The sequence below is a fragment of the Triturus cristatus genome, chromosome 8, assembly GCF_964204655.1.
Source record: "Triturus cristatus chromosome 8, aTriCri1.1, whole genome shotgun sequence".
Taxonomy (NCBI): Eukaryota; Metazoa; Chordata; class Amphibia; order Caudata; family Salamandridae; genus Triturus; species Triturus cristatus.
The window spans coordinates 1,642,596,839-1,642,623,359 of NC_140591.1; the positions used below are offsets into that span (position 1 = coordinate 1,642,596,839).

The following is a 26,521-nucleotide window of genomic DNA, read 5'->3' on the forward strand; positions in this document are numbered from 1 at the left end:
ATTCCCAGACGTGGGACCCGTGCTCACTATGCCACTGGAGTCAAGCTATCCTGGCTGATGAAGGCTGATAGCCAGAAACCGGTCCTAGGATGCTTGATTCCGGTCCAGGGAAGACATGGCTTGGCAGTTCAGGCTGGACTGTTCCCATGAGGCACAGGGTCAAGACTGATTTGCATATGGCCATGTCTGAACTGGGGTGGTGTAGTGGGCAAAAGAACGATGGATTTAACCCAGATCTCTTGACTGGGGGAGAATGTATGCATTGTCAGCATTCCGTCCATCATTTGTTTGTTGTAACGCTTTTCGCCCTAAGTGGGATGGGTATTCCCAGACGTGGGACCCGTGCTCACTACGCCACTGGAGTCAAGCTATCCTGGCTGATGAAGGCTGATAGCCAGAAACCGGTCCTAGGATGCTTGATTCCGGTCCAGGGAAGACATGGCTTGGCAGTTCAGGCTGGACTGTTCCCATGAGGCACAGGGTCAAGACTGATTTGCATATGGCCATGTCTGAACTGGGGTGGTGTAGTGGGCAAAAGAACGATGGATTTAACCCAGATCTCTTGACTGGGGGAGAACGTATGCATTGTCAGCATTCCGTCCATCATTTGTTTGTTGTAACGCTTTTCGCCCTAAGTGGGATGGGTATTCCCAGACGTGGGACCCGTGCTCACTACGCCACTGGAGTCAAGCTATCCTGGCTGATGAAGGCTGATAGCCAGAAACCGGTCCTAGGATGCTTGATTCCGGTCCAGGGAAGACATGGCTTGGCAGTTCAGGCTGGACTGTTCCCATGAGGCACAGGGTCAAGACTGATTTGCATATGGCCATGTCTGAACTGGGGTGGTGTAGTGGGCAAAAGAACGATGGATTTAACCCAGATCTCTTGACTGGGGGAGAATGTATGCATTGTCAGCATTCCGTCCATCATTTGTTTGTTGTAATGCTCAGTGCTCCTGGTATCATTCTTCCAGAACCAGACAGCAAGCTAGGAATGTTGCCGACCTGAGAAATGTTTTTGTCCTCCTGTTACTGAGCCAAGCTCGAGCAGGGGAAGGCAGAACAATAGATATCCCATCACAGGGAGGTGTGACCACCTCCCAGAAAGGGTTTAGAGTATTGGGGCAGGGTGGGGGCGCTTGCCAGCACCACTGAGACTGCTTAAAGGGCACATTTTTTGCCATCCTTGCATGCTCTGGTTCAAACCAGTTGAGGGAGTCATTGGCTCTCACACTGGTGTGAAACTGGCAAAAGGACATGCGGGTATCCTCCCCATTGTCCAGCCCCTCCTCTGGGAGGGACCCCTGAATTGTCCCAACCCTTTCCTAAGGGTACAGAAGGGCTTCCCTTTGGGTGGGTCCCTGGATTTGTTGTGGGACAAGATTAAGATCACATACCATTTCACTTCGACTGTCTGGACGCTCTGGACTTCGCTGAACTACGCTTTAGGAACCGAGACTGCACAAGGGAAGATTCCTGCTGCTCCTGGTCTCATCATCCTGCTGGTCTTCTGCAACGTCTGTGCCCATGCTCCATCCAGGTTCTTCACCAGGCCTGTGGAACTCCAAGACACCCAAAGGAATCTTCCTTGGAGGGAAGGAGTCACTCCCCTGCATCTGTAGGCACTGCAACACAACTGACTGGCCCACTGATCCTGGGCTCCCACGGCTCCAAAAGGCTCAGCAACACAGGTCGTGGTTCTGCAACTCCCTCGAGGCCTGCGCTGTCCTCTAACCAAGTTTGAGGCCAGTTTTCTTCTTCGGAACCACTGAAACAGGACCTCTATGCACCACAATGACTTGTCGTTGCACAGGCTTGTTGGCTCTCTCCTCCAGAGATCTTCAGGCCCAAAGAAGCTCCTACAGCAAGCATAATCTTCAACCAAGATCCTCGCCTGCATCGCATCCTCTACACCGGGGGCCTGCAACTCTTGGTCACCTGCTTGAGGTCCTCTTGCGACTCCTGTACTTCCAGCCCGTGGGTCCTCCCGAGGGTCTTCTTTGACACCTGTGGGCTCCACTTTTTGCTTGGGGCCTGCTCCAACTCACCTGTGCTTTGTCAGTCCCTTGGACCTTGCTGGTCCCGACACTGCGTCTATTTCATCTACTTCATTGGTTGCCTTTGCCAAGGCTTGTTGCTGCCCCTGCAGGACACTGACCCATTGGTGCCGAACATCCGATGTGGGACAGGTCACATCTGACTCCTGGTCATCCACAACATCACCTGGTCTGCACAGCTGCAACTTAAAAGGCACTGCCAACCTCTCCTGAAATCCCGACTTCAGTGGACATTTGTCTTCCATGCCTCCTGGCCACTCCTGAGTGGCATATACTCTGTCCCCTCTACTTGCAGGCACCTCTCAACCTAAATCCGCCTTTGGGTTCAACCGTACTCCTTTGTCTTCTTCTCCAGTGTCATCTTTGTTGAAGTCCTCCATTGTGGTTTCCGACGTTTTCCGACATAACTTGACACCTATGCAACCAGCATCCCTGGTGCAGGTATCTTGGTTCCTGGGGCATCCACGGGTGACCCTCCAACCTTACATCTTCCATGGGGTGTCTTCAGGGTCCACTGGGAAGGGTCCTCTTTCTTTAACACTGCAACCACAACTTATCTATTGACTAACATTGAGAACTCATTCATGTATTCATGTTCATACTCTGCACGCAACCTCCAAGGGGTTCCTAGATACTCACTTTGGGTAGCTCCCTGGGTTCCTGGCACTTCTATGTCTTCTGGGTCCATGCTTGACTTGAGTCATGGTTTGCATTCCACTAATTTAGTACATGGTTTGGTCTACCCCTGGGGACCACTGTGTATTTGTGCTACTTACGTGCTCTATTTCTTGAATATTGTGTGTTATGTATTGGTATCTCTGGATACATTGTGTTAGTGAGTGTTTGTAATAAAATAAAAAAAATTATAACTACACTGTGTTTCTTTTTCATTTAATCTATACCATAAGATTATGAACTGCTAAAAGAAGCTACTTGACATTCCTTCTGGACTAAGCCTGAAGGCTGCTCCCACAGCTACCACCTAGAGAGCTTTCTAAGGTTGTCTAAGACCACTAAAATCACCATAGGGGTTGTCTTGATTGGTGCAGGGTGCTACACTTAAATAAGTGAGCACCATATACCAAGCAAGCTTCTCACAAGAGGTTTATATGTGGGCCAGGGTTGTGGCAATTGTGGAAACAAAGGTACAGTTTAGGGAAAGAACCTGGGGGCATATTAACAAGCCAGGCGATAAAATTATCTCCGCTTTAGCGGCAGAAAACTGCCGCAGAAACTGAGATAATGGGCTTGATAATATGCTCTATGGAATTCCAATTGAAGCCCATGTTAGATGTGAAGGACATCTAACATGGGCTTCAATTGGAATTCCATAGAGCATATTATCAAGCCCATTATCGCCGTTTTAGCGGCAGAATTCTGCCGCTAAAGCGGCGATAATTTTATCGCCTGGCTTGTTAATATGTCCCCTGGTTAGCAGGAACCCAGTGCACATTCAGTTAAAGATGCATCAGAGTCAGGGAGTGGCCAAGCAACATGGCCAACAGGACGTAAAGCCCGAAGCTCCCGGCCAACTCGGACCAAAATCCAACAATTATACTGCACATCACCGCAATTCCTTACTGTCTGGGGCGCATAGATGGCAGAGGGTGCCCAGCTGAGAGAACTTCTGGAGAGCAGGACCCAGTCCCCTGCTGTGGAGGCGGCGACGGTCGCATCAGCACAGGCCAGGACTTCACAAGAGCAGCAGAAGTGCTAGCTGGGTGAGCGACCTGGGAATGCGATACTGGTCTTTCTTGCTACGACAGCCAGAGGGGGTGAGTGGCATCCCAGCCCCCCGCACCCACTGGGGCTGAGTCGCGGCCCCTGTGAAGCCAGAATCTCAGGTAAAGAGGGTTGGCAGGCCTAACAGACATTACCCCAGAGCTGCGGTGAGGCATAGGCTGCGAGCAAATAGGGGACATTCAGCCTGCTGTGGGACGACATCTGACACCTCCTGCTGCTTCCTCTGATTATCAGGTGAAGCAGGAGTGGCTGCACCGTGTTGTACCCCCCAGAGAGCATAGTGGCTCCCATCGAGACAAGGGCCACAAGACAAGGATCTAGGGGCCTGGGGACATTGCAGAGCAGCGGACCCCCTCTTTGATTTGGCCGCCTGGAGGATGTTGGATGTGGTGTGCCGGGACAGGCTAGCCGGTCTTCTGGGAGCGCTGCCGGTAGAGGGCTGGGCCCATTGTCCCTGCTGAAAAGGGGCCTGCTCTGGGTCTCCATCGCCATAAATAGAGGGGGCAGAGGCCTCGCTCTTCCAAAGGCTTGGGGAGACAGGCCCCTGGACTCACCACCTGCCCAGCACACAACCACCGCACAGGAACAGGCCACTGGCGTGTTACTGGCAAAACCCCCCTTGCCTCACCCAACTTGCCCACCCCGCCCGTGACCTTTGCATCGGAGGCTGGGGAGCCACACTAAACAATTGTGGGCCTTCTTGTAGGCTCAGAGAGCTGCCACACCTCTTTGGGGGCATAATTAAGCTGGAGGCTCGGGCTGATACCAACAATCACAGCTCCGGGTGTCTGCCAGAAAATCACTCGCTGCACAAGTCACATGACGCAGAGCACAGGCGCAGGCCGGACTCACAGAGGTGACATGGGGAGGGATCGAGCGCCGCGCCCTCTGTCATCAAACACTGTCAGCCAGTATACTACCCCTCAGCAACAACCCCAAAGAATCACGAGACAAGGGGGTCCAGAATCTGAAATACAAGAGCCTGGAGCCGTCTAGGGCCGATATCCTTGCAGCAATTCACGGCTCTCGCATGGCCTAGAGAACAAAATAGAGGCAGTGGCGATTGATGTTAACCTCTTACATGCAGACCTGCGAAAGGTCGCCGATAAAGTTCAGACTGCTGAATGCAACATCCTAGCCCTCTTGGGGGAAGTGTCCACACTGAAAAAGCAGGTCACACAAATGTCTGCCACCACAGTGAACCTGGAGCCAAGGGCGGAAGATGCAGAGTGGTGCTCAAGGAGGAACAAAAAGTGGAAGGCAATACACCTGAGCTATTCTTAGAACATTGGATATGCACAGTTCTGCAGCCACAGGGACTCTCTGTATTTTTCATTGTGGAGCAAGCGCACAGAGCTCTTGCACCTCTGCCGCTGCCGGGTGCTCCACCCTGAGCACTAATAGCAAAAATCCTGAATTACAGAGACAGAGGGGCACTTGCATCAACCAACATGCCGGTTACAAACGGGCCGTTTCGCAGAATTGGCCCCTTTGCGACCGGTATTTTGGCATTTGGAATGCATCAACCCAAATGCAAATTCGCAAAATAGGTAGTCGCATTTTGCAAATGCATTTAGGGATTCGCAATTAGTGATTCCCTAAATGCTATGCAGGAAGCATGGGAAAATTGCGAACCTGCTTTAGGGATTTGTCAATTACAATCAACTTCAAGTTGGTGGTAATTTGCAAATCCTTAGAAAAATGCTAGTTTATGCGATTTTCTAAGTGCCATGTGGCACACAAACATGCCTTTTGGACGTGTCTGTGCGCCACATGTGCACACTTACCTGTCTTGGGGTGCATCAGGGTGGCCTTTTGGCCCCCTATACCTCTTGCAAGTTGCATGCGCAATTTGTGAGTACCTATTTGGTACCCGCAAATTGTGAATGCAATCCAATTCATTCCTATGGGTCTCTAGGTGGAAACACACAAAGGGCTAGAGGGAAAGTGGAGGGCACTGAACAATCAAATAATAAAGCATTATGTGATGTCCTGCACTTCCTACTACCACACTTGTATTTATCACTGTGATATCAGACACGTGTAACTTGCTTTAAAAATCTGCCAGTTGACTAAGTTTACTTTTTTTTAAAAAATGAATCAGAGTTAGGCAAAAATTGGGTGGTAACCATGCCAAAAGTGGTACTTTCCTCCAGCTACTGCAAGGTGTACCTCTCCCATAGGATAACATTGGGTCACCTTATTCCATTTATTAAATGATAACATATATTTGGAGATAGGTAAATCTGCCATGTTTGGTCACTAAAGAATTGTAATTTAAAAGTATCTTTATTGTTAAATTTGGATTTTAAGTCACAGGTCTGAAAATTCCACTTTTAGAAAGTTGTAAGTTTCTTGATTAACTTAGCCCTTGGTCTTTGTGTATTCATCTGAGATAGTAACACAAAGGGGAACTAGATGTTGGCAGAACTGGCCATCCTGTCAGCATGGGAGGGGTATAGTTTTTTCTTGCCCCACTTACAATTGAAATGAGCTGCGTCAGCATACTCACAAAGAACTCCGCACTAACCTTTTCTCTGTGGAGCCTGGGCAGGGAAAGAAGGAAATTCGAGAACCATCTGTGGGGCAGGGGGCTTCAGTAGTTTCTTCTACTTCAAAGCTGGCCCAGGTATGAAAATAGGCCCCTCAGTCCCATTCTTCATCTCAATCGTCAACCTGTGGAGGACACTCAAAAGGACTACCTTGTACTTCAGAAGACAGCCCTCTTGCTTGAGGCTTGCTTTGTATCTCAGAGGAGTGCCGTGCTGCTACCAGAGAACTACCCTGCTGCATGAAGCCTGCCTTGTACCCTCAGAGGACTGCCCTGCTGCTTGAGGTCTGCCTTACTGATTGAACCCAGTACTACCAGAATATCTCCAAGGGCGAGTTTGCTGGCCTCCTGTTCTGTGTCACAGGGACACAAAATGCTCCAACAACTTTTAACTTGAACATTGACCCTGCCTGTAGTGAATCTTATCATCCAACTGCTGCCTACCCAGTCCTGGACCCTTGAAAGTGGTAGTAAATGTGCCCGGATAGCCCAGAATCCCAAACCTGGGACTCACAATGATGTAACCCAAAAATTGCCCAGAGAACCAAGAGGAGGCCAGGACCTACCTGTTCGCAGATCGACTCAAGGTGCATCACTGGTTGGCCCGATTTTGAGGTAGCTCCCGCTGTGTTCTTCACCACAGCAGCAAATCCGATTCAGCGGCCCCTCTTCTTAAGGGTGTCCAGCCTCCTGGAGCCCTCATCAACCTCAGCCTGCAGCTTTGTCCCTCTGGAGATTTTTAACCTCCAAAAAAGAGGGTAAATCCAAGCACTGAAAGCTTCACTGTGACTCCATCCAGGGGCTCCCCAACGCTGATGCCTCTGGCTGCCTTGCCTCCCTGACATCTACCATTGCAGACATTTTTTTTAAAGGTTTCTGAAGGTAGTCAGGGGCTGGACCCAATCCACTTTTTGTATCGGAACCACGCTCCATCACAGTCAGCCATAACTTCCGACTGTGACGATTTGTACTTAAAACTTTAAAGATTCTTGACTCAGGTTCTACTGATTTTTAGGTCTTGCCTACGCAGCGTGCATGCACTGCATAGGAGGGCCTTTAGCCATCGCTCTGCTAGTTTTCAAGCACACACTCGTGCTTGTGGCGGCATCCACCGTGCGGGAGCAAGCAGCGGCGCACCACAAGCACGAGTGCAGTGCTTGAAAATGAGCAGACTGCTCTCCCAAGGGCGCGCGCGCCACTGGTGGGCTCACCTCCTGCTCCCCCTCTCTCTCACCCGTGGACCACTCGCGGGCTGTGTATTTCCACAGCACTCTCACTCAGTTTCTTACAAAACTCACTCACCAATACTCCCTGATCATGCATACACGTCGCTTTCACTCAGGTTTCTCTCACAGAAGCTTCTCAAACGCAGCTCACTAACATCCCACACGATGTTGTCATAAACGTGACGCTTCTCTACAAAACATACACAACTCACACACCATCAAAGTGCACATACTAACAGCCCCCTTCCGCTATCATAAAGACGTTTTTACAGGTCTCTCAGGCATAAAATCCTTCTCACTCATAGGTGTAGCTGACACACCCGACCTTTCCTTGAGACCCCCCCTTCTCCCCTGCATTGGGAAAGCCCAGTTGCTCCTCGGAGTCGGAGACAGTGACAGTGAGGACACTTGAGGGGAACAGAGGTTGTCCCTCTTGTGCATTTCACAGCCCCTGTGGCCTCCCCGTGGCTGGAGCAGCCGATTCAGCTGCAATACCTTCTTTGGAAAAAACAGACACGTGCCCCTGCCCGCCTCTCCACACCTCCCGCACTCTTCACCGCATCTCCTTCTCACACAGAGCGCAGTATTGATGTCCCGTCTTGTACTAGCATCCTTTCATTCTCCAACTCCCTTCAGTGTAGTGCTGCGTTCTTCCAGGCACGGAGCGTGATGGTAGTGCAGCAGTGGGCTCTGCCTGGGTCATGCGGTAATGTTGGCTGGGGCTGTCAAGGTAACGGAGGATCACCACCACCTGTTCTCAATAGGGCTATGAACAGCTGACCCCATAACATGTTTGTCATACGTCGTATGCAAGTTTCTCCTCGGTGGGTCTCAGTGCACTCAATGTGCACCTCTGTTTCTCCCTCTTGTGCTTTCTGATATTTTACCTCACTGCATTGCTTTAGGCAGTTTGAGATGACGAACAGCGGCTTTCTTGGGTATTCGTTTTCGTCATGTGCTTTTTATTGGACGGATGTCACCCCTCGAATTTCGGTCTTCTAGAAATAATCGATCCTTCCTGCGTATAGTCAGTTATGCTCCCCGGTCCCTAGGGGCAGTCGCCTGCACTCTTACAGATGCATTACAGCCAATAAGGTGCAGGCTGTGATTAGCAGAGGGGGCTGCGGTGCTGGCTCTACTGTGAAGCCCTCCATTTCACAGCCACTTCACGCACACCCACTGATATGCCTATCCGGTCTCTAATCTGCCCTGCACTGGGTCTCATCCCCAGACTAATGGTATGCCTGAATGGTTCAAATATGCATTCAAAGTCACACTGTGTATGTTTGCTGAACTTGTGGCCGAGAGCTCGTCCCCACCTACTTTCTGCCCAGCATGAGCTAGCCTGTTCAGCAAGCATTGGCATAGCCAATAGGTCTCGCCTTTGGGACCTTATAAGTATTTAGTTATCCAGCACAATATCCTTGGTGCAACAACATCAAGTGTTGCATGGCTAAACACTTATAAGGTCCCAAAGGCGAGAGATATTGGCTATGCCAATGCTTTTTGTCATTTGGTGTCAAGTAATGAATTACATTACTGTTTGAGTGCTTCATAAATACTTTACACATTGCCTCTAAGTTAAGCCCGACTGCTTTTGTTCCAAGTTATCAGATATTAAGCACAGGTTAAATTACATATACATTTGTACCATTTTATCTATTTTTTGTGTCATTTACTAGTCTGTATATTATCTGTTTTTTTGTTGCATGACACATTTGCTTTTCATATTCTTATGTGTTTGATTGTGTGTTCAGTATTGTTGAGCGAACACGTGCAGTACAGTCCTGTAGAGTCAATGTTCTTTGAGTGAAGTTCAGTCCAATGGATGGAGTAAATTCATCTTTACTCATTCACTTCTTCTTTCTCATCGATACCTAGCTACAACTCTTTCTCAATCCTGAGCATGCTTCCCCAACTTCTTCGCCCCAAGTGTTTTCTCTATGGCATTTTAACCAAAAAAAGTCAACATATGGTATTTGTTTCATTTTGCTGTCATGTTTATTTCATAATGTACATGTTTGGTATTTGATTAATTATCTTTGATTATTGATATTGACGCTTTTAAACAGGGAAAATACAGAGGGTGAAAAAGATCATACCAGAGGGGAATGTCAAGAGGCTCAAGAGAAAGGAGACTTGTCGACAGATGAGAGCGGCTCCAAAAGGTAAGAGAGAGATGTAAAGGCCTCCAACTTCAAATCCAAAGTTAAGGTGAGTGCAGGTTTCTTCAAAGCTCTATTAGAATCGGAGGGCAGAAATATGGGCAGATTTATGTCACATAAGGTTTATCATAAGAGAGACGGTCTCATCTGACCTGAACCCATAGAAACACACTCAGCTCTTGCATTTTCAAATTTCAGAACATTTTTATGAGAGGTATTTTCACCACCACGAAACCAGTCTTTAAAAATCCACATATTCACACATACTGTCTCTGTCACTATCGGTCACACATGCCCCTGTACATGCATATTACTTTTTTCTTTTTTGTTTAAAAAGCTTAATTGAAAATTAACAAAATAAATAAAAAACCAACAATACAGAGTAAATATAGTCACTAGGAATATAACAGAAGAATTGGTTAATATTATTAAAAATCTAAGTTATTTTAAATTTTATAGGAAATGAAGGGGAAAAACGGGGTAAGGGAAAGAGAAGGGGAAATGAGAGGAAAACATTTTATACATTGGTATAATAGGGTAGTGCATATTACAAAGGAATGTGAAAGAATGTCTAATTAATGAATTCTATACAATAAGCCAACAGGGGTTATAAATAGAAGAACAGAGAAAACATACATCCAAGGAGGTTTAAAATTTTCAGAATGTAAACAAGGCTTAACTGTTAGGACTAGTTGATCTAAAAAATTAGTAAGGGGTAACCAAAAAAGATCCGTATTAATCCTTGGCTTACAGGCGGAGGCGAAAGCAGTGTCAAGTCGATGAAATTGGCAAAGGCTATTCCACCAGTGTAGTATAAATAGTTTTGTGAGTGATTTCCAGTTGAGATATATATGTTGGAAGGCTAAAGCAAGCATAAGATCGTAAAGACCATAATAAGAGGAAGGTATATCTATGGAGTCAGAGAGACTTCCAGAAAAAAGAAGAGGAATAGAATAGGGGATGGAAATATGAAACAGGCGAGTGACATAGGACCAAACATTCCCCCAAAAGATAGAAACTGAAGGGCAAAGAAAGAGAAGCATGAAACTAGCGTTAGAAGAACCACAGGTCCAACAATTAGTGTCAGAGGAAAGTGAAAAGTGTGCAATGGATACAGGTGTGAGATAAAGTCTATGATAAAGGAAAAATAGAGATTTTGTAAGCGAAGCGGAGCAAGATATTTTAAAAGAGCGGGACCAAAGTTTGTCCCAAAAGACTACATTCCATTCACATCCCAGGTCAGATTCCCAAGAGAGTTCCAACTTGGATTTTACACGATCGGTATTAGGGGCTAAGAAGTACTTATAAATAAGGGAAGCCTTAGGCAGAGAGAAGAGTATTTGAAGAAGAGAGTTTTGAACAATAGGAGGGGACGAAGAGGGAAGAGAGTAATACACATCAAGAATAACTGTCATTAGAATAGTGAATTTCTGTAAAAAGGATCGGGGGCAGTGGAATAGGGTTTGAAAATGGGGAAATGAGCATGGAGACAGTCCATCAAAAAGATGTTTGACCCAAATTATAACTTTTGGCCTCCAAGGTTTCCCAAAAATGGGTCTGTTATTAATGAGAAAAAGAGAGTTGTGCCAAATTAGAGAATTTAAAAAGGATTCCCTAGAGATGGGATCTGGATGTATAAGCTGTTTCAAAAGGGAAAAAGTGTGTTTAAACAAAGGAAGAGTGGTATGGGAGGTTTTAGCATAAAAGGCTATAACTTCCTTTAAAGAGAAGGGTAGTGATAAGATTTGTTCAATATAAAGCCAAAGAGGGGTAAAGGGAGAGGGGTCGGGGAGTAGCCATTTCGATGCCTGACGAAGAGAAAATGACCTTTGGTAGAGATGAAAGTCAGGAAAGTTCACACCTCCAGTAGACTTTGGCCGACGAAGGGAAGATACGGAGATCCTGGCCCTTTTATCCTTCCAAAGAAATTCAGAGAGATACGAGTCAATCTGCTTAAAATAAAAAGCAAGAATATGAACAGGAAGCATAGATAGTGTATAAATTAAAATAGGGGTAATCATCATTTTGATTGAATCTAGCCGACCCCACCAGGAAAGAAAAAGGGGATTCCAAGAGGAAAATAATTTATCAATCCTGGATAAGACTGCAGACATATTTAACTTAATAGAGGAGGCAATGGAATTGGAAAACCACATACCTAAATATTTAATTTTAGAATTATTCCAGGCAAAGCCAGTGGCAGTAAAATCATGGGGGAGACAACATTTTGTGAGGGGGGGATTTCTGTTTTGTCTGAATTGATTTTGTAACCGGAAACAAGGGAAAAAGAAGCAAATTCATGTAATAAAGGAGGAATAAAAGTTTTGGGCGCAGAAATAAAGAGTAAGATATCATCTGCGTAAGCAGAAAGTTTTAATTGATGGTCAGCATAAGAAAACCCAGAAATTGAATCATTATTACGAATAGAAGATAGAAAGGGTTCAAGAGCTAAAATAAAAAGGAGAGGGGAAAGAGGGCAACCTTGGCGAACACCACTCTGAAGAGGAAAATAAGATGAGACACACCCCTTAACTAAGACTGAGGATCTAGGGGCAGAATACAGTAAGGAGATAATAGAAATCAATTTGGGACCGAAACCATGCCATTTTAACGAAGGAAATAAGAGGGACCAATCCACTCTATCAAAAGCTTTCTCTGCATCAACAGAAATGGCCGCTAAGGATGTGGAAAGGGAAGGGATTTTATTTAAAACATTGATAAAGAGACGAGAATTATCGGAAGTAAGTCTACCTTTGACGAAACCACACTGCTCCTTACCAATCAGATGAGGCATTAGAGGGTCTAGGCGTAAAGCAAGTGATTTGGCAAATAGTTTATAATCAACATTTACCAGGGAAATCGGGCGATAATTCTTGCAAAACATGGGGTCATGACCTTCTTTATGAATGAGGCAAATTGTAGCTTCCTGAAAGGCACCTTCTGTTTTACCAGCTAGAAAAAATGACTGGTAGAGATTTAAGAGTTTAGGGAGTAGTAATTTGGGGAAGTGTAGATGAAATTCAACCGAAAAACCATCTGGGTCAAAGGTATTTGTTCAAGGTATTTAAGGCAGTGGATAATTCAGTAAGGGATAAATCTGTTTCGAGATCAGAAAGATTAAGATGAGAGTTCGAAGGAGTTGGAAGTTTATTTAGATAATCTTGGATAAGAGTAGAGGAAGGAGGAGATTCAGGTGTGTAAAGATCTTTATAAAAGAGTTTGAATTCATTGAGGATGTCTTGATCTTTATGCAAGAGGGAACCATTTGGAGAATAGATAGTCGATTAGAGTACGGTCTTTGCGTGTTTTTAGATAATTTTCCATGAGCTTACCTGCTTTATTACGGCCACGTAGTAGCGAGCGCTACTACGGAGAAGTATTGAGGACGCGTTATCAGTAGTAGTTTTATTAAAGGCTAATTTAGCGCGTATCAACTCTGGTGAGATGGAGTCCATCGAAGAGGTATAAAATGTATGTTCTAAGAACTTAATATTCGACAAGGCAGTCTTTCGTTGTAGAAGGAAGCGTTTCTTTTTCTTTGAAACAAAATCTATGATGAATACTCTCTCAGTTGCTTTAAAAGAGTCCCTTACAATATGGGGTGAGGAATCGGGGTCATTATTAAGGTAAAAAAATTCAGTTGCAAAAGAGTGAAAGGAAGAGGAGAAAAGAGGGTCTAGAAGAAGAGAGTTATTAAAACACCATCGGGAAGACCCGGGATTTGGAGGAAGCAAATTAATATCAGTTACTATTGGAGCATGATCTGAGATAACTGTAGGCTCAATAGAGGAAGATACGAGGTTTTGAGACAAAGATTGAGAGAGAAAGATATAATCAAGGCGGGAAAGGGAAGAGTGAGGAGGAGAAAAAAAGAAAAGTCAAGAGTATCTGGGTGGGAGAGTCTCCAAGAATCTACAAGGTGTGCTTGAGATAGAGTGTTAAGAAAATGTGTGTGAGTCTTACTAGGAACAAAACGAACTTGTGACTGGCGGTCAAGAAATGGATCTCCGACTTGATTGCAATCCCCTCCTAAAATGAAGAGATCCTCTCTAAATTGAACACATCTCTGCGTAATCAATGGCAAAAGGAACAATCAGGATGTGTAGGCCCATAAACATTAAAAACAGTTAAAGAAACATTATTAATTAACAACTTCGCTAATAACCATCTACCGTCTGTGTCAATTTCTTGCGAAATAACTTTACAGTTCAATTTTTTGTGGCTTAGGATTATAGCACCATTTTTCTTATTGGCAGACGGGGAGAATAAAACTGAACCCACCCAGCCTCTTTTTAATTTTAACGCTTCAATTTCTGTAAGGTGAGTCTCTTGTAAGAGAACCAAATCAGGGTTATAGGAGGCAAGATGGGAAATGATTCTCTGTCTTTTAATCAGATTAATAAAACCCTTCACATTCCAGGATATAACTCTGAATGTAAATCCATTAAAACTATATACAAAGCAAAATATGCAATAGCGAGAAAATGAAAGAAAGAACAGAAATTGATCAAGGAAAGAGAAGAGGAAAAAAGAAAGAGCACTAGAAGAAGACAGTACATGTCAACACTTGATACAAATTGAAATGACAAACAGAAGTAGAAAAAAGGGAAAGATTGACGACTGTAATATGTACCTTTAAAAGGGAATAAATAAAGGAAGCAGACGGGAAGTAGCGACACAGAGAAGAAGATGACACAACCAACCGAGGAGGAAGCACCATAATGGGGAACCAAATGGAATGATTGGAAAACGAAGAGAGAGAGACATCAAAGGAAACATCTGCAAAAGAGCAAGAAGAATACATTCACATGAAGAGTTAAAGATAACGCATATTAAATGGTCACCATCAACAACATGTAAGCGAAAACAAAAGAACAGCAAGTAACCATACATGGTAATAAATGAGAGAGTTACGTTATGGGAGATATTGAGGACGTTTCCATAGAAGAGGAGGAATGTGAGTGGATACATTTCTTCAAGTCAGCTGGATCATCAAAAGAGGAAGTATTGTTTTGGAAGGTAACCTTGAACATGAAAGGGTGGAAAAGTCCATAACGTGCTCCAAGTGAACGCAAGGCTGGACGAAGATCAAGGAACTCTTTTCGTCATTTAGCTGTTGCCTGTGAGACATCCTGCGAAATGTAAAGTTTAGAGCCTAGCCAAACTAGCTGCTTTTTGTGCTTGGCTGCATTTAAGACTAGTAACAGGTCTGTAAATTAAAAAAATAAAAAGATCACACCCCTTGGCATCGAAGGTGCAGCAGATGAGGATAGACGAGGACCTAACCTGTGAGCGCGTTGAATGCTGAGCGTTGTAGAAGGAGGAAGGTCCAGAAATTTTATAATAGAGGTATTGAAGCACTGGACAGGGTCAGTCCAATCCAAACCTTTAAGAAGGCCATACAGGCGTAGAATATTGCGTCTGTTTCTGTTTTCAAGGTCCTCTGCCGATTTCTTGAGCAAAGAGACCTCCCTCTCTAAAGTAGATATTTTAGAAGGAAAATTCTGTAAGTCACCGACTTGATGCTCCACATTAGTGATACGGGATTCCATAGACACCCATTTGGTGTCCAACAGCTGAAGACGTGAGTTAGTCTCTTCAATGAAAGGGCGTGAGGCGCGAATTTCGTCAATGGCCATATCTAAGGAAACAGGAGAAGCCGATTTCGGTGGAGAGGGAAGGTCTTGCTTGAGACGTTTGACAGTAGAAGCCGGAGACTGCATTTTGGTGGAAGGTACAGATGAACTTGAAGATTTTGAAGAACCAGAATGCACCATTTCAAAAGCACCACTGAGCGTAGAATCCAAATGAGGGGGTTTCAAAACAGGGGTGCGGGCTGGGAATCTCCTGCTGGTAGTAACTGACCTCCTACTCCTACCTATAAAATGGAGGAGCAACACACTTCAGTGATACACAGGAGAAACGCCAGCAAAAACCACAGCAACTGAAATACCTGCGCAGCACAGAGTATTGAAAGTAGTGAAGCACTGAAGCACTGTTGAAATAGGAAGAAATACAATTGCGCTTAGGAGATCAGGTACCTCGTAAATATAGCAAAAATTAAAGCCAAGGGGTGAATATAAGGCACATGAAGAAGAGCATTATAGGTGAGGTAAAGTCATAGGTCAAGGTAAAATCCAGGAATTTGGCACAGAGTGCATCACAAGCAAAATGAAAGCGTACTCCTGGTCACACAAAGGAGTAGTTATTCCAAAGTAACAGATATTATAATGGTAGAAGTCAATGTGCGGGCAAAATACCTGAGAAGATTAGATACAGTACAGTACAGTACAGATTGGATACAGTATCCATCAGGAAGCCTACACTGCATCTACTCTGTGGGTGTGACTGATGGTAGTTAATGAGTTCAAGCCGCCTCACCTACAGTACCCATGAGGAAAGCCTACACTGCATCAGCTCTGTGTGTGTGACTGATGATAGTTAATGAGTTCAAGCCGCCTCACCTACAGTATCCATGAGGGAAGCCTATACTGCATCTGCTCTGTGTGTGTGACTGATGATAGTTAATGTGCTCAAGCCGCCTCACCTACACTATCCATGAGGGAAGCCTACACTGCATTTGTTCTGTGTGTGTGACTGATGGTAAGTTAATGTGCTCAAGCCGCCTCACCTACAGTATCCACGAGGGAAGCCTACACTGCATCTTCTCTGTGTTTGTGACCGATGGTAGTTAATAAGTTCAAGCCGCCTCACCTACAGTATCCACAAGGGATGCCTACACTGCATCTGTTCTGTGTGTGTGGCTGATGGTAGTTAATACATTCAAGCTGCCTCACCTACAGTATCCATGAGGGAAGCTTACACTGCATCTGCTCTGTGTGTGTTACTAATGGTAGTTAATCAGTTTAAGCTGCCTCAACTACAGTATCCACGAGGGAAGCCTACACTACATCTGCTCTGTGTGTGTGACTGATGGGTGTTAATGATTTCAAGCCACCTCACCTACAGTATCCATGAGGGAAGCCTACACTGCATCTGCTCTGTATGTGTGACTGAAGATAGTTAATGACTTCAAGCCGCCTCACCTACAGTACTCATGAGGGAAGCCTATACTGCATCTGCTCTGTGTGTGCGACTGAAGGTAGTTAATGAGTTTAAGCTGCCTCACCTACAGTATCAATGAGGGAAGCCTACACTGCATCTGCTCTGTGTGTGTGACTGATGGTAGTTATTGAGTTCAAGCTGCCTCACCTACAGTTTCCATGATGGAAGCTTACACTGCATCTGCTCTGTGTGTGTGACTGATAATATGCTGATGAGTTCAAGCCGCCTCACCTCCAGTATCCATCAGGAAGGCTACACTGCATCTACTCTGTGTGTGTGACTGATGGTAGTTAATGAGTTCAAGCTGCCTCAACTACAGTACCCATGGGGGAAGCCTACACTGCATCTGCTCTGTGTGTGTGACTGATGGTAGTTAATGAGTTCAAGCTGCCTCACCTACAGTACCCATGAGGGAAGCCTACACTGCATCTGCTCTGTGTGTGTGACTGATGGTATGCTACTGAGTTTAAGCTGCCTCACCTACAGTATCCAGGTGGGAAGCCTACACTGCATCTACTCTGTGTGTGTGACTGATGGTAGTTAATGAGTTCAAGCTGCCTCAACTACAGTACCCATGAGGGAAAACTAAAATACATCTGTCCTGTGTGTGTGAGTTCAAAATGCCTCACCTACAGTATCCGTGAGGGAAGCCTACACTGCATCTGCTATGTGTGTGTGACTGATGGTAGTTAATGAGTTCAAGCCGCCTCACCTACAGTATCTATGAGGGAAGCCTACACTGCATCTGTTCTGTGTGTGTGATTGATGGTATGCTAATGAGTTCAAGCTGCCTCACCTACAGTATCCATCAGGAAGCCTACACTGCATCTACTCTGTGGGTGTGACTGATGGTAGTTAATGAGTTTAAGCGGCCTCACCTGCAGTACCCATGAGGAAAGCTTACACTGCATCAGCTCTGTGTGAGTGACTGATGATAGTTAATGAGTTCAAGCCGCCTCACCTACAATATCCATGAGGGAAGCCTATACTGCATCTTCTCTGTGTTTGTGACCGATGGTAGTTAATGAGTTCAAGCTGCCTCACCTACAGTATCCATGAGGGAATCCTACACTACATCTGCTCTGCGGGTGTGACTAATAGTAGTTCATGAGTTCAAGCCGCCTCACCTACAGTATCAATGAGGGAAGCCTGCACTGCAACTGCTCTGTGTGTGTGACTGATGGTAGTTATTGAGTTCAAGCTGCCTCACCTACAGTATCCATCAGGAAGCCTACACTGCATCTGCTGTGTTAGTGTGACTGATGGTAGTTAATGAGTTCAAACTGCCTCACCTACAGTTTCCATGAGGGAAGCCTACACTACATCTGCTCTGTGTGTGTGACTGATGGTATGCTAATGTACTCAAGCTGCCTCACCTACAGTATCCACAAGGGACGCCTACACTGCGTCTGCTCTGTGTTTGTGACTGATGGTAAGTTAATGAGTTTAAGCTGCCTCACCTACAGTATCCATGATGGAAGCCTACACTGCATCTGCTCTGTGTGTCTGACTGATGGTATGCTACTAAGTTTAAGCCGCCTCACCTACAGTATCCATGATGGAAGCCTACACTGCATTGGCTCTGTGTGTGTGACTGATGGTATGCTAATGAGTTCAAGCCGCCTCACCTACAGTATTCATGAGGGAAGCGTACACTGCATCTGCTCTGTATGTCTGACTGAAGATATTTAATGACTGCGAGCCGCCTCACCTGCAGTACCCATGAGGGAAGCCTACACTGCATCTGCTCTGTGTGTGTGACTGATGGTAGTTATTGAGTTCAAGCTGCCTCACCTACAGTATCCATCAGGAAGGCTACACTGCATCTACTCTGTGTGTGTGACTAAAGGTAGTTAATGAGTTCAAGCGGTGTCACCCACAGTACCCATGAGGGAAGCTTACACAGCATCTCTTCTGTGTGTGTGACTGATGGTAAGTTAATGTGCTCAAGCCGCCTCACTTACAGTAGCCATGAGTGAAGCTTATACTGCATCTGCTCTCTGTGTATGACTGATGGTAGTTAATGAGTTCAAGCTGCCTCACTTACAGTATCTATGAGGGATGGCTACACTGCATCTTCTCTGTGTGTGTGCCTGATGGTAGTTAATGAGTTCAAGCCGCCTCACCTACAGTACCCATGAGGGGTGCCTACACTGCATCTGCTCTGTGTGTGTGTGACTGATGGTATGCTAATGAGTTTAGGCCGCCTCACCTACAGTATCCATGAGGGAAGCCTACACTGCATCTGCTCTGTATGTGTGACTGATGGTATGCTAATGAGTTCAAGCCGCCTCACCTACAGTATCCATGAGGTAAGCCTACACTGCATCTGCTCTGTGTGTGTGACTGACGGTAGTTTATGACTTCAAGCCGCCTCACCTACTGTATCCATGAGGGAAGCCTACACTGCATCTGCTCTGTGTGTGTGACTGATGGTAGTTGATGAGTTCAAGCCACCTCACCTACAGTATCAATGAGGGAAGCCTATACTGCATCTGCTCTGTATGTGTGACTGATGATAGTTAATGATTTCAAGTAGCCTCACCTACAGTATCCATGAGGTAAGCCTACACTGCATCTGCTCCGTGTGTGTGACTGATGGTCTACTAATGAGTTTTAGCCACCTCACCTACAGTATCCATGAGGGAAGCCTACACTACATCTCCTCTGTGTGTGTGAGACTGATGGTATGCTAATGAGTTCAAGTCGCCTCACCTACAGAATCGATGAGGGAATTCTACACTGCATCTGCTCTGTGTTCGTGACTGATGGTAGTGAATGACTTCAAGCTGTGTCACCTACAGTACACACAAGGGAAGCCTACACTGCATCTGCTCTTTGTGTGTGACGGATGGTATGTTAATGTACTCAAGCTGCCTCACCTACAGTATCCAAGAGGGAAGCCTACACTGCATCTGCTCTGTGTGTGTGACTGATGGTAGTTAATAAGATCAAGCCGCCTCACCTACAGTATCAATGAGGGAAGCCTACACTGCATCTGCTCTTTGTGTGTGACTGATGGTATGTTAATGTACTCAAGCTGCCTCACCTACAGTATCCAAGTGGGAAGCCTACACTGCATCTCCTCTGTGTGTGTGACTGATGGTAGTCAATGAGTTCAAGCCTGTTAGAAATGAGGGGCCTCTGGTTGACGCAGGTGCGAACCCACAACAAGCAGGGACCCTTTACTTCTTGTCAGGGCGAAGGATGACTCCCCAGAATAACCCCTGCTCACCCTCTAGGTGCGTGGCGCGAGCAGTCTAGGCTAAGTCTCAGGCGTACACGGTTAAGCAAATGCAATTACACATACAGTAAACCCCTTGCATGCACCACAAATGGACACCAATCCGGTAGTATATAAAAATAAGCTTTATGTAGTTTCAGCAGAGTTAAATACAAGGCCCAGTAACGATGAACTGATGGGGCCACAATTCTTAGGAATACGGTAAAGTTCTCTTTGTACGGAAAGTTCTTTAGGCGGGCACAAGGTGACTGTAGGCCTCAGAGCACTCCGTGCTGAAGCGGCGACCGGGAAGCACACGGCAGATGACAGGGAAATCAGAACGTTGCGGACCCTGGATCCGATGCGAGCTCGTGGTCGAGGTTGTGAGTACAGTACCTTGTTTCTTGACGCGAAGGTGGGTGCGGGATTTCAGCGGCTCTTTGACAGAAGAGCGAGGCGGCGTCCGGGGCTCCCACACTTCACGAGGGGGGTCTGGTCTTCAGGCTCACGGCAAGAGCGGGGTGTTGCAGGTGGCGGGTGAACACAGCGGGGCAGCCGGGCACGCAGATGCGTCCGGGCCGTCCGAGGCTTGGAGATGCTCACAAACGCCGATTCCGGCGGGAGGGTGAAGGTGCACAGCGAGCCTCCAGCGAGCGAGGTGACAGGGGCAGCCCAGCACAGCGTAGGGGGAGCGGCTCCGATCGAGCGAGGCTCTTCCCAAGGCGGGGGCGGCTAAGCAGTCCTGGTCACGGCTCAGGGAGGGACTGCGGCACGAGGGTCACAGCTCCGGCGAGGGAAAGGCCACCACAGTCCAGCAGCAGGCGAGTGAAGATCAGGTAGAGCCCAATGGTCCTGGGGCTCAGTTCAGGGGGCAAGCTCAGTTCCAAGCCCTTGGAGATCGTTTTGGAAAAGCACAAGTCTTGAAAGTAAAAATAAAGCAAAGTCTTCAGCAACAGTTTCTCTTCCCCCCTTTGGCAGCAAGGTCACCACTGCAGGCCAATCCCCCAGGATAGGGACAGTCTTCCTCCTACAGCTTTCCCGGTGCCTCCTCCTCAGGCAGAGATTCTTCTTGGTCAAAAGCGGATCTAGTTTCTTAGGAGCAGGGCTCCTCCATTTATACCACAAATCTTTTGTTCTCCCAGGCCAGGGGGGCCCTTGCCTAGTTCAGTCCGGTTTCTGAGCACTTTGTTTACGCGATGCAGGCTTCTCCTTTCAGAGTGCAGGGCAGAGTTCTCAGACGCTCCACAGGGGGCGGAGCCGGCATTGAGGGGTCAGAGCACTGTCCTATTCAGAGCCTAGGAGCACTCCTCCCACCCATCTACCTGTCGATCGTCCTATTCACCACCAGGCTACCTAGCCCTGCCCATCTGGGTTCCCCCAGCCCTGTCACTCACACCAGCCAGACATCAGATACACATCACGCAGAGGCGGCTGAAATGTTTAGGCAAGCAAAGGCCAACTTTCTAAAAGTGACATTTGCAAACCCGGAATATTAAAATAAACCTTGCGAGAAGATGTACCTTATTATTCCGAGTTCAGGCATACTAAACTCGATCTCCTACCATGTTCCCGGGGTCGGTTAGGATCATAGGGTGTAACAATCCAGGCCGCCCATACTGGCCTTTGAGAACAGGGTAGCCTTACAGCAGTGAACAACAAAATGGCGGTCATTCACTACCAGGACATGCCATGCATCTAGGCTTGTCCTACCTCAGGCTCACAACGCACCCTGCCCGTGGGCCTACCAGAGGGGTGACTAACATGCAGCTAAGGGAAGGTTTCAGGGACCGGCAAGTGTGGGCACTTGTCGGTCGGCGTGTCAGTACCAGACTGCACGCAGGTTCTGCGGTGGCAGACCTTAGACGTATTTTACCGGCCGCTTCTGTGGGTGGCACAACCCGTGCTGCAAGCCCACCAGCGGTGTTTGCCTTTACATGCCCTGGCGCTCCTGGCGCACTTTACTGGGGTCTGATAGTAAATCAAACAATCCAATCATGGAATCCAACCAACATATACAATTTACAAAGGGAGCACTCGCACCGCGACACTGGTTGGCAGTGGCACAGCGCGCTGAGCGGCCAACACCATAAAATCACATGAGGCACAGCGACAAAAAGAGGAAGGGAGGCTCACGCCAAGGTGCCAGGTCTAACACGTGTCCCCTCCAGCTGAAAAGTGGGGAGAACTACCCTACCCCAGGGAGTTCCTCATCACTAAGGCGGAAAAATCTGGACAGACCGTCAGCATTGGCGTGATCCGTACCAGGGCGATGTTCCACCGTGAAATCCATCCCCTGTAGGGAAATGGACCACCTCAACAGCTTTGGATTCTCACCCCTCATATGCATCAACCATCTGAGGGGCCTGTGGTCCGTCTGAACCCGGAAGTGAGACCCAAACAAGTAGGGTCTTAGCTTCTTCAGCGCCCAGACCACAGCAAATGCCTCACGCTCAATAGCACTCCACCTCTGTTCCCGTGGAAGTAACCTCCTGCTAAGAAAGGCTACGGGTTGATCTAGGCCCTCCTCATTAATCTGTGAAAGGACAGCCCCCACACCATGCTCTGAAGCGTCTGTCTGAACGATAAACTCTTTGGAGAAGTTGGGAGCCAAGAGCACGGGCGCCGTGCACATAGCAGTTTTCAAGGCCTCAAAAGCTCTGTGACAGGTGTCAGTCCAGATCACCTTCCTGGGCTGCTTCTTCGAAGTCAGCGCTGTCAAGGGGGCAACCATGTTGCCATACCCCTTGACAAACCTCCTGCAGTAACCGGTGAGACCTAGGAAGGCTCTCACCTCTGTCTGGGTTTTGGGCGCCTCCCAATTCAGGATGGTTTCTATCTTGGGCTGAAGGGGTGCCACCTGGCCACTCCCAACTTGGTGTCCCAAGTACACCACGGAACCCTGCCCGATCTGGCACTTACTCGCCTTGATCGTGAGGCCTGCCTTCCGCAGCGCCATCAACACTTCCCAGAGGTGACGCAAGTGTTCCTCCCACGTGGAGCTGAACACGGCGATGTCATCCAGGTAGGCTGCACTGAACGAATCCAGCCCAGCCAACACCTGGTTGACCAATCTCTGGAAGGTGGCAGGGGCATTCTTCATCCCAAAGGGCATAACCCGGAACTGGTAGTGCCCATCTGGGGTGGAAAATGCTGACCTCTCTTTGGCCCCCTCGGTCAAGGCGATCTGCCAATACCCAGACGTTAGATCAAACGTGCTGAGGTAGTTGGCAGCCCCTAGCCGATCGATGAGCTCATCAGCTCTGGGGATGGGGTGGGCGTCAGTCCTAGTGACTGAATTGAGTCCCCTGTAGTCCACACAGAACCGGAGTTCGGGTGTGGCTCCCGGTGCCGCAGCCTTTGGGACCAAGACCACGGGGCTGGCCCAAGGACTGCTAGAAGACTCAATGACCCCGAGTGCAAACATCTTGGAGACCTCCTCCTTGATGCATGTCCTCACCCTGTCAGTCACCCTATAGGCCTTGTGCCGTACAGGTGGGCTATCCCCAGTGTCCACATCATGGACGCACCAATCAGTGACACCAGGGACCAGGGAAAACAGATCAGAAAATTGTCCCAGCAACTGGCGACAATCATTCTGTTGCTCAGGGGTCAGGGTGGAAGAGAGGATGACACCATCCACTGACCCATCTTGCTCCTTGGCCGACAGGAGGTCAGGAAGAGGTTCTGTCTCCTCTTCCATCCCCGCATCTGTTGCCAAGAGCATGCCCACTTGGGACCTCTCCAAGTGGGGCTTGAGGCGGTTGACATGTAGGACCCGTAAGGGGTTCCTGGGAGTCTTCAGGTCCACCACGTAGGTAACAGGACTCTTGCGCTCCACCACCTCAAAGGGACCGGTCCACTTATCCTGGAGCGCACACGGCTCCACGGGGGCCAAGACCCATACTTTCTGCCCAGGCTGAAGCTCTACCAGAGTGGCTTTCTGGTCGTACCACCGCTTCATCTCCTCCTGGCTGGCTTCCAGATTTGCCTCAGCAAGTTGCCTGAATCGCCTAGTCTGATTCCTGAAGGCCAGCATGTAACTATATACATTCTGGGGAGGTTTCCTGGGAGATTGTTCCCAGCCTTCCTTGACCAGACTTAGAGGTCCTCTGACTGGGTGACCATACAGAAGCTCAAAGGGACTGAACCCCAGAGACTTCTGTGGCACCTCACGGTAAGCGAAGAGAAGGCATGGTAAGAGGACGTCCCACTTACGCCTCATGGGCCCTTCTAGGCCCATTATCATGCCTTTGAGGGTTCGGTTGAATCTCTCAACCAACCCGTTTCCTTGGGGGTGGTAAGGTGTGGTGAACTTGTAGGTTACACCACACTCTTGCCAAAGAGATTGCATGTACTTGGACATGAAATTGGTACCTCGGTCAGACACCACCTCTAGAGGGAATCCCACTCGGGAGAAAATTCCCATCAGTGCACGTCCCACCACGGGGGCCGTCACTGTCCTCAGAGGAATGGCTTCCGGGTACCGGGTGGCATGGTCCACCAGGACCAGGATGAACCTATTGCCCATCGCTGTCCTGGGGTCCAGTGGCCCTACAATGTCAATCCCCACTCGCTGGAATGGAGTACCGACCACAGGGAATGGCTGGAGTGGAGCCTTCTGCTTCCTCCCACTCTTTCCACTTGCCTGGCAAGTCTGGCATGTCCTGCAGTGAGTATCCGAACTCCTGCGCATTTGAGGCCAATAAAAGTGGGTGACAAGCCTTTCAAAGGTCTTGTCCTGCCCCAAATGCCCTGCCAATGGCACATCGTGAGCCAGCCCCAGTAGGAAGGCTCTGAAGTCCTGGGGTACCACCAGCGCACGGGCTGACCCAGGCTCAGCAACCTTAGGCTCTGTATATAGGAGGTCGTTCTCCCAGTAAACGAAATGTGATCCTGACTGATCACCTGCGGCCTGGTCTGCAGCCTGCTGCCGCATACCCACGAGAGAAGGGCACTCCTTCTGTGCCTTACAAAAGTCCTCCCTGGTGGGACCCCCTTCCTGCTGCCAATGGGTCAGCTCCGGCAGGTCTCCCAGTTCAGCTATTTGTTCCCCTGTAGGCTCCAGGGCATCCCCCTCAAGGTCTGCTTCCTCCTGGACCGTGGGAACTTCAGGGGCCGGCTTCCCGCGCCCCTTGCTCCTTCTCTCTGAGGCCGGTTCCTGGGCCTCCCTCTCAGGCCCCAGGACCTCTTGAGTACCTCTACTGGCTGCCATGGACCGTGTGGTGACACACGCCCAATCTGGCATACCCAACATCTCCAGGTGAGCACTCCGCTCCACCTTAGCCCAAGGTGAGCTCTCCAAATCGTTCCCTAACAAACAGTCTACAGGCATGGCGGGCCTCACAGCTACCTGAAGAGTACCAGAGACCCCCCCCCACTCGAAGGGAACCTGAGCCACCTTGCAGTGCCTCTCTGTGTTGTCAGCGGCAACAACGGGATAGAATGCATTGGGGACCACCTGCTCCTGAGACACCAGGTGACACCTGACAGCTGTCACACTGGCTCCTGTATCTCTAAGAGCTTCCACCCTATGGCCATTTATGGTCACCCACTGCCTGTACTTCTTAGTGTTCTCAGGCAGCTGGGTTGGAGGGACCACTTCACGGTCTCCTAGCGAGACCAGGGACATCTCTGCGGGACCCCACCCACCTTGGACATCCCTCTCCTCCCCCAAGGCTACACTAGTCACCTGCCGGGGTGGGGCACCAGTGGGTGCTGGCTTACCAAACAACGGACACTTTACATCAGAGGCAAAATGCCCCAAATTGTTACACCTGTAACATCTGACGGGCCCCTTCTGAACAGGAGGACCTGTCGGGGCCCCGGTCGGTTTCTGGGGTGGGGGAGGCTGAGAACCCTTCCCTTGGTTCCCTTGGGGATTATTTTGGGGCCCTTTTTGGAACTGCTTCTGTTTACCCCTGTCCCCCCCACTCTTCTGCTGGGGACCCTGCCCACCTTTGGCGGAATCTCCCACGGTACCCTTGTGGACCCTGGTACTGACCCAGCGGTCCGCCTCCTCAGCAAGCTTCCTTGGGTTAGTCAGCTTACTATCTATCAGGTGCTGGCGTAGCTCAGGAAAACAATTACTGGACAAGTGCTCCCACGCCATTAGATCAAGAAGCCCTTGATAATCATTCACCTTACTACCCTTTACCCAACCATCCAGCGCTCTGCAAAAGAAAGTCACATACTCCACATACGTACTATTGGGAATCTTAGTGCAACCCCTGAACCTCTGTCTATATAACTCAGGGGTCAACCCATACCTAGCCATCAATGCTTCCTTCATATGGGCATAAGAATTACGAACATCAACAGGTAAATCTAACAGTGTGTCCCGCCCTTCACTCAGGAACCTTCCCCACAACCCCGCTCCCCAATCTTTCTCAGGGACCCGGTGGGAAGACATGGCTACCTCGTAGGCTCTGAACCACTGCCCGATGTCGTCATTCCTGAAGAACTCCTTCACTACATCCTTGGGAATATAAACTC

General features: G+C 48.1%; 1 protein-coding gene across 1 annotated transcript in view; it reads left to right on the plus strand.

The window, feature by feature from the left end:
* The window catches only part of LOC146808477 (transient receptor potential cation channel subfamily M member 2-like), a 1,642,641-nt gene that overhangs the window by 1,050,205 nt on the left and 565,915 nt on the right, over positions 1 to 26,521 (plus strand). The window contains exon 17 of the mRNA XM_085623575.1: positions 9,649 to 9,744. Coding sequence (XP_085479701.1) covers positions 9,649 to 9,744 — 96 coding nt within the window. The remainder of the gene's footprint in view (positions 1 to 9,648; positions 9,745 to 26,521) is intronic.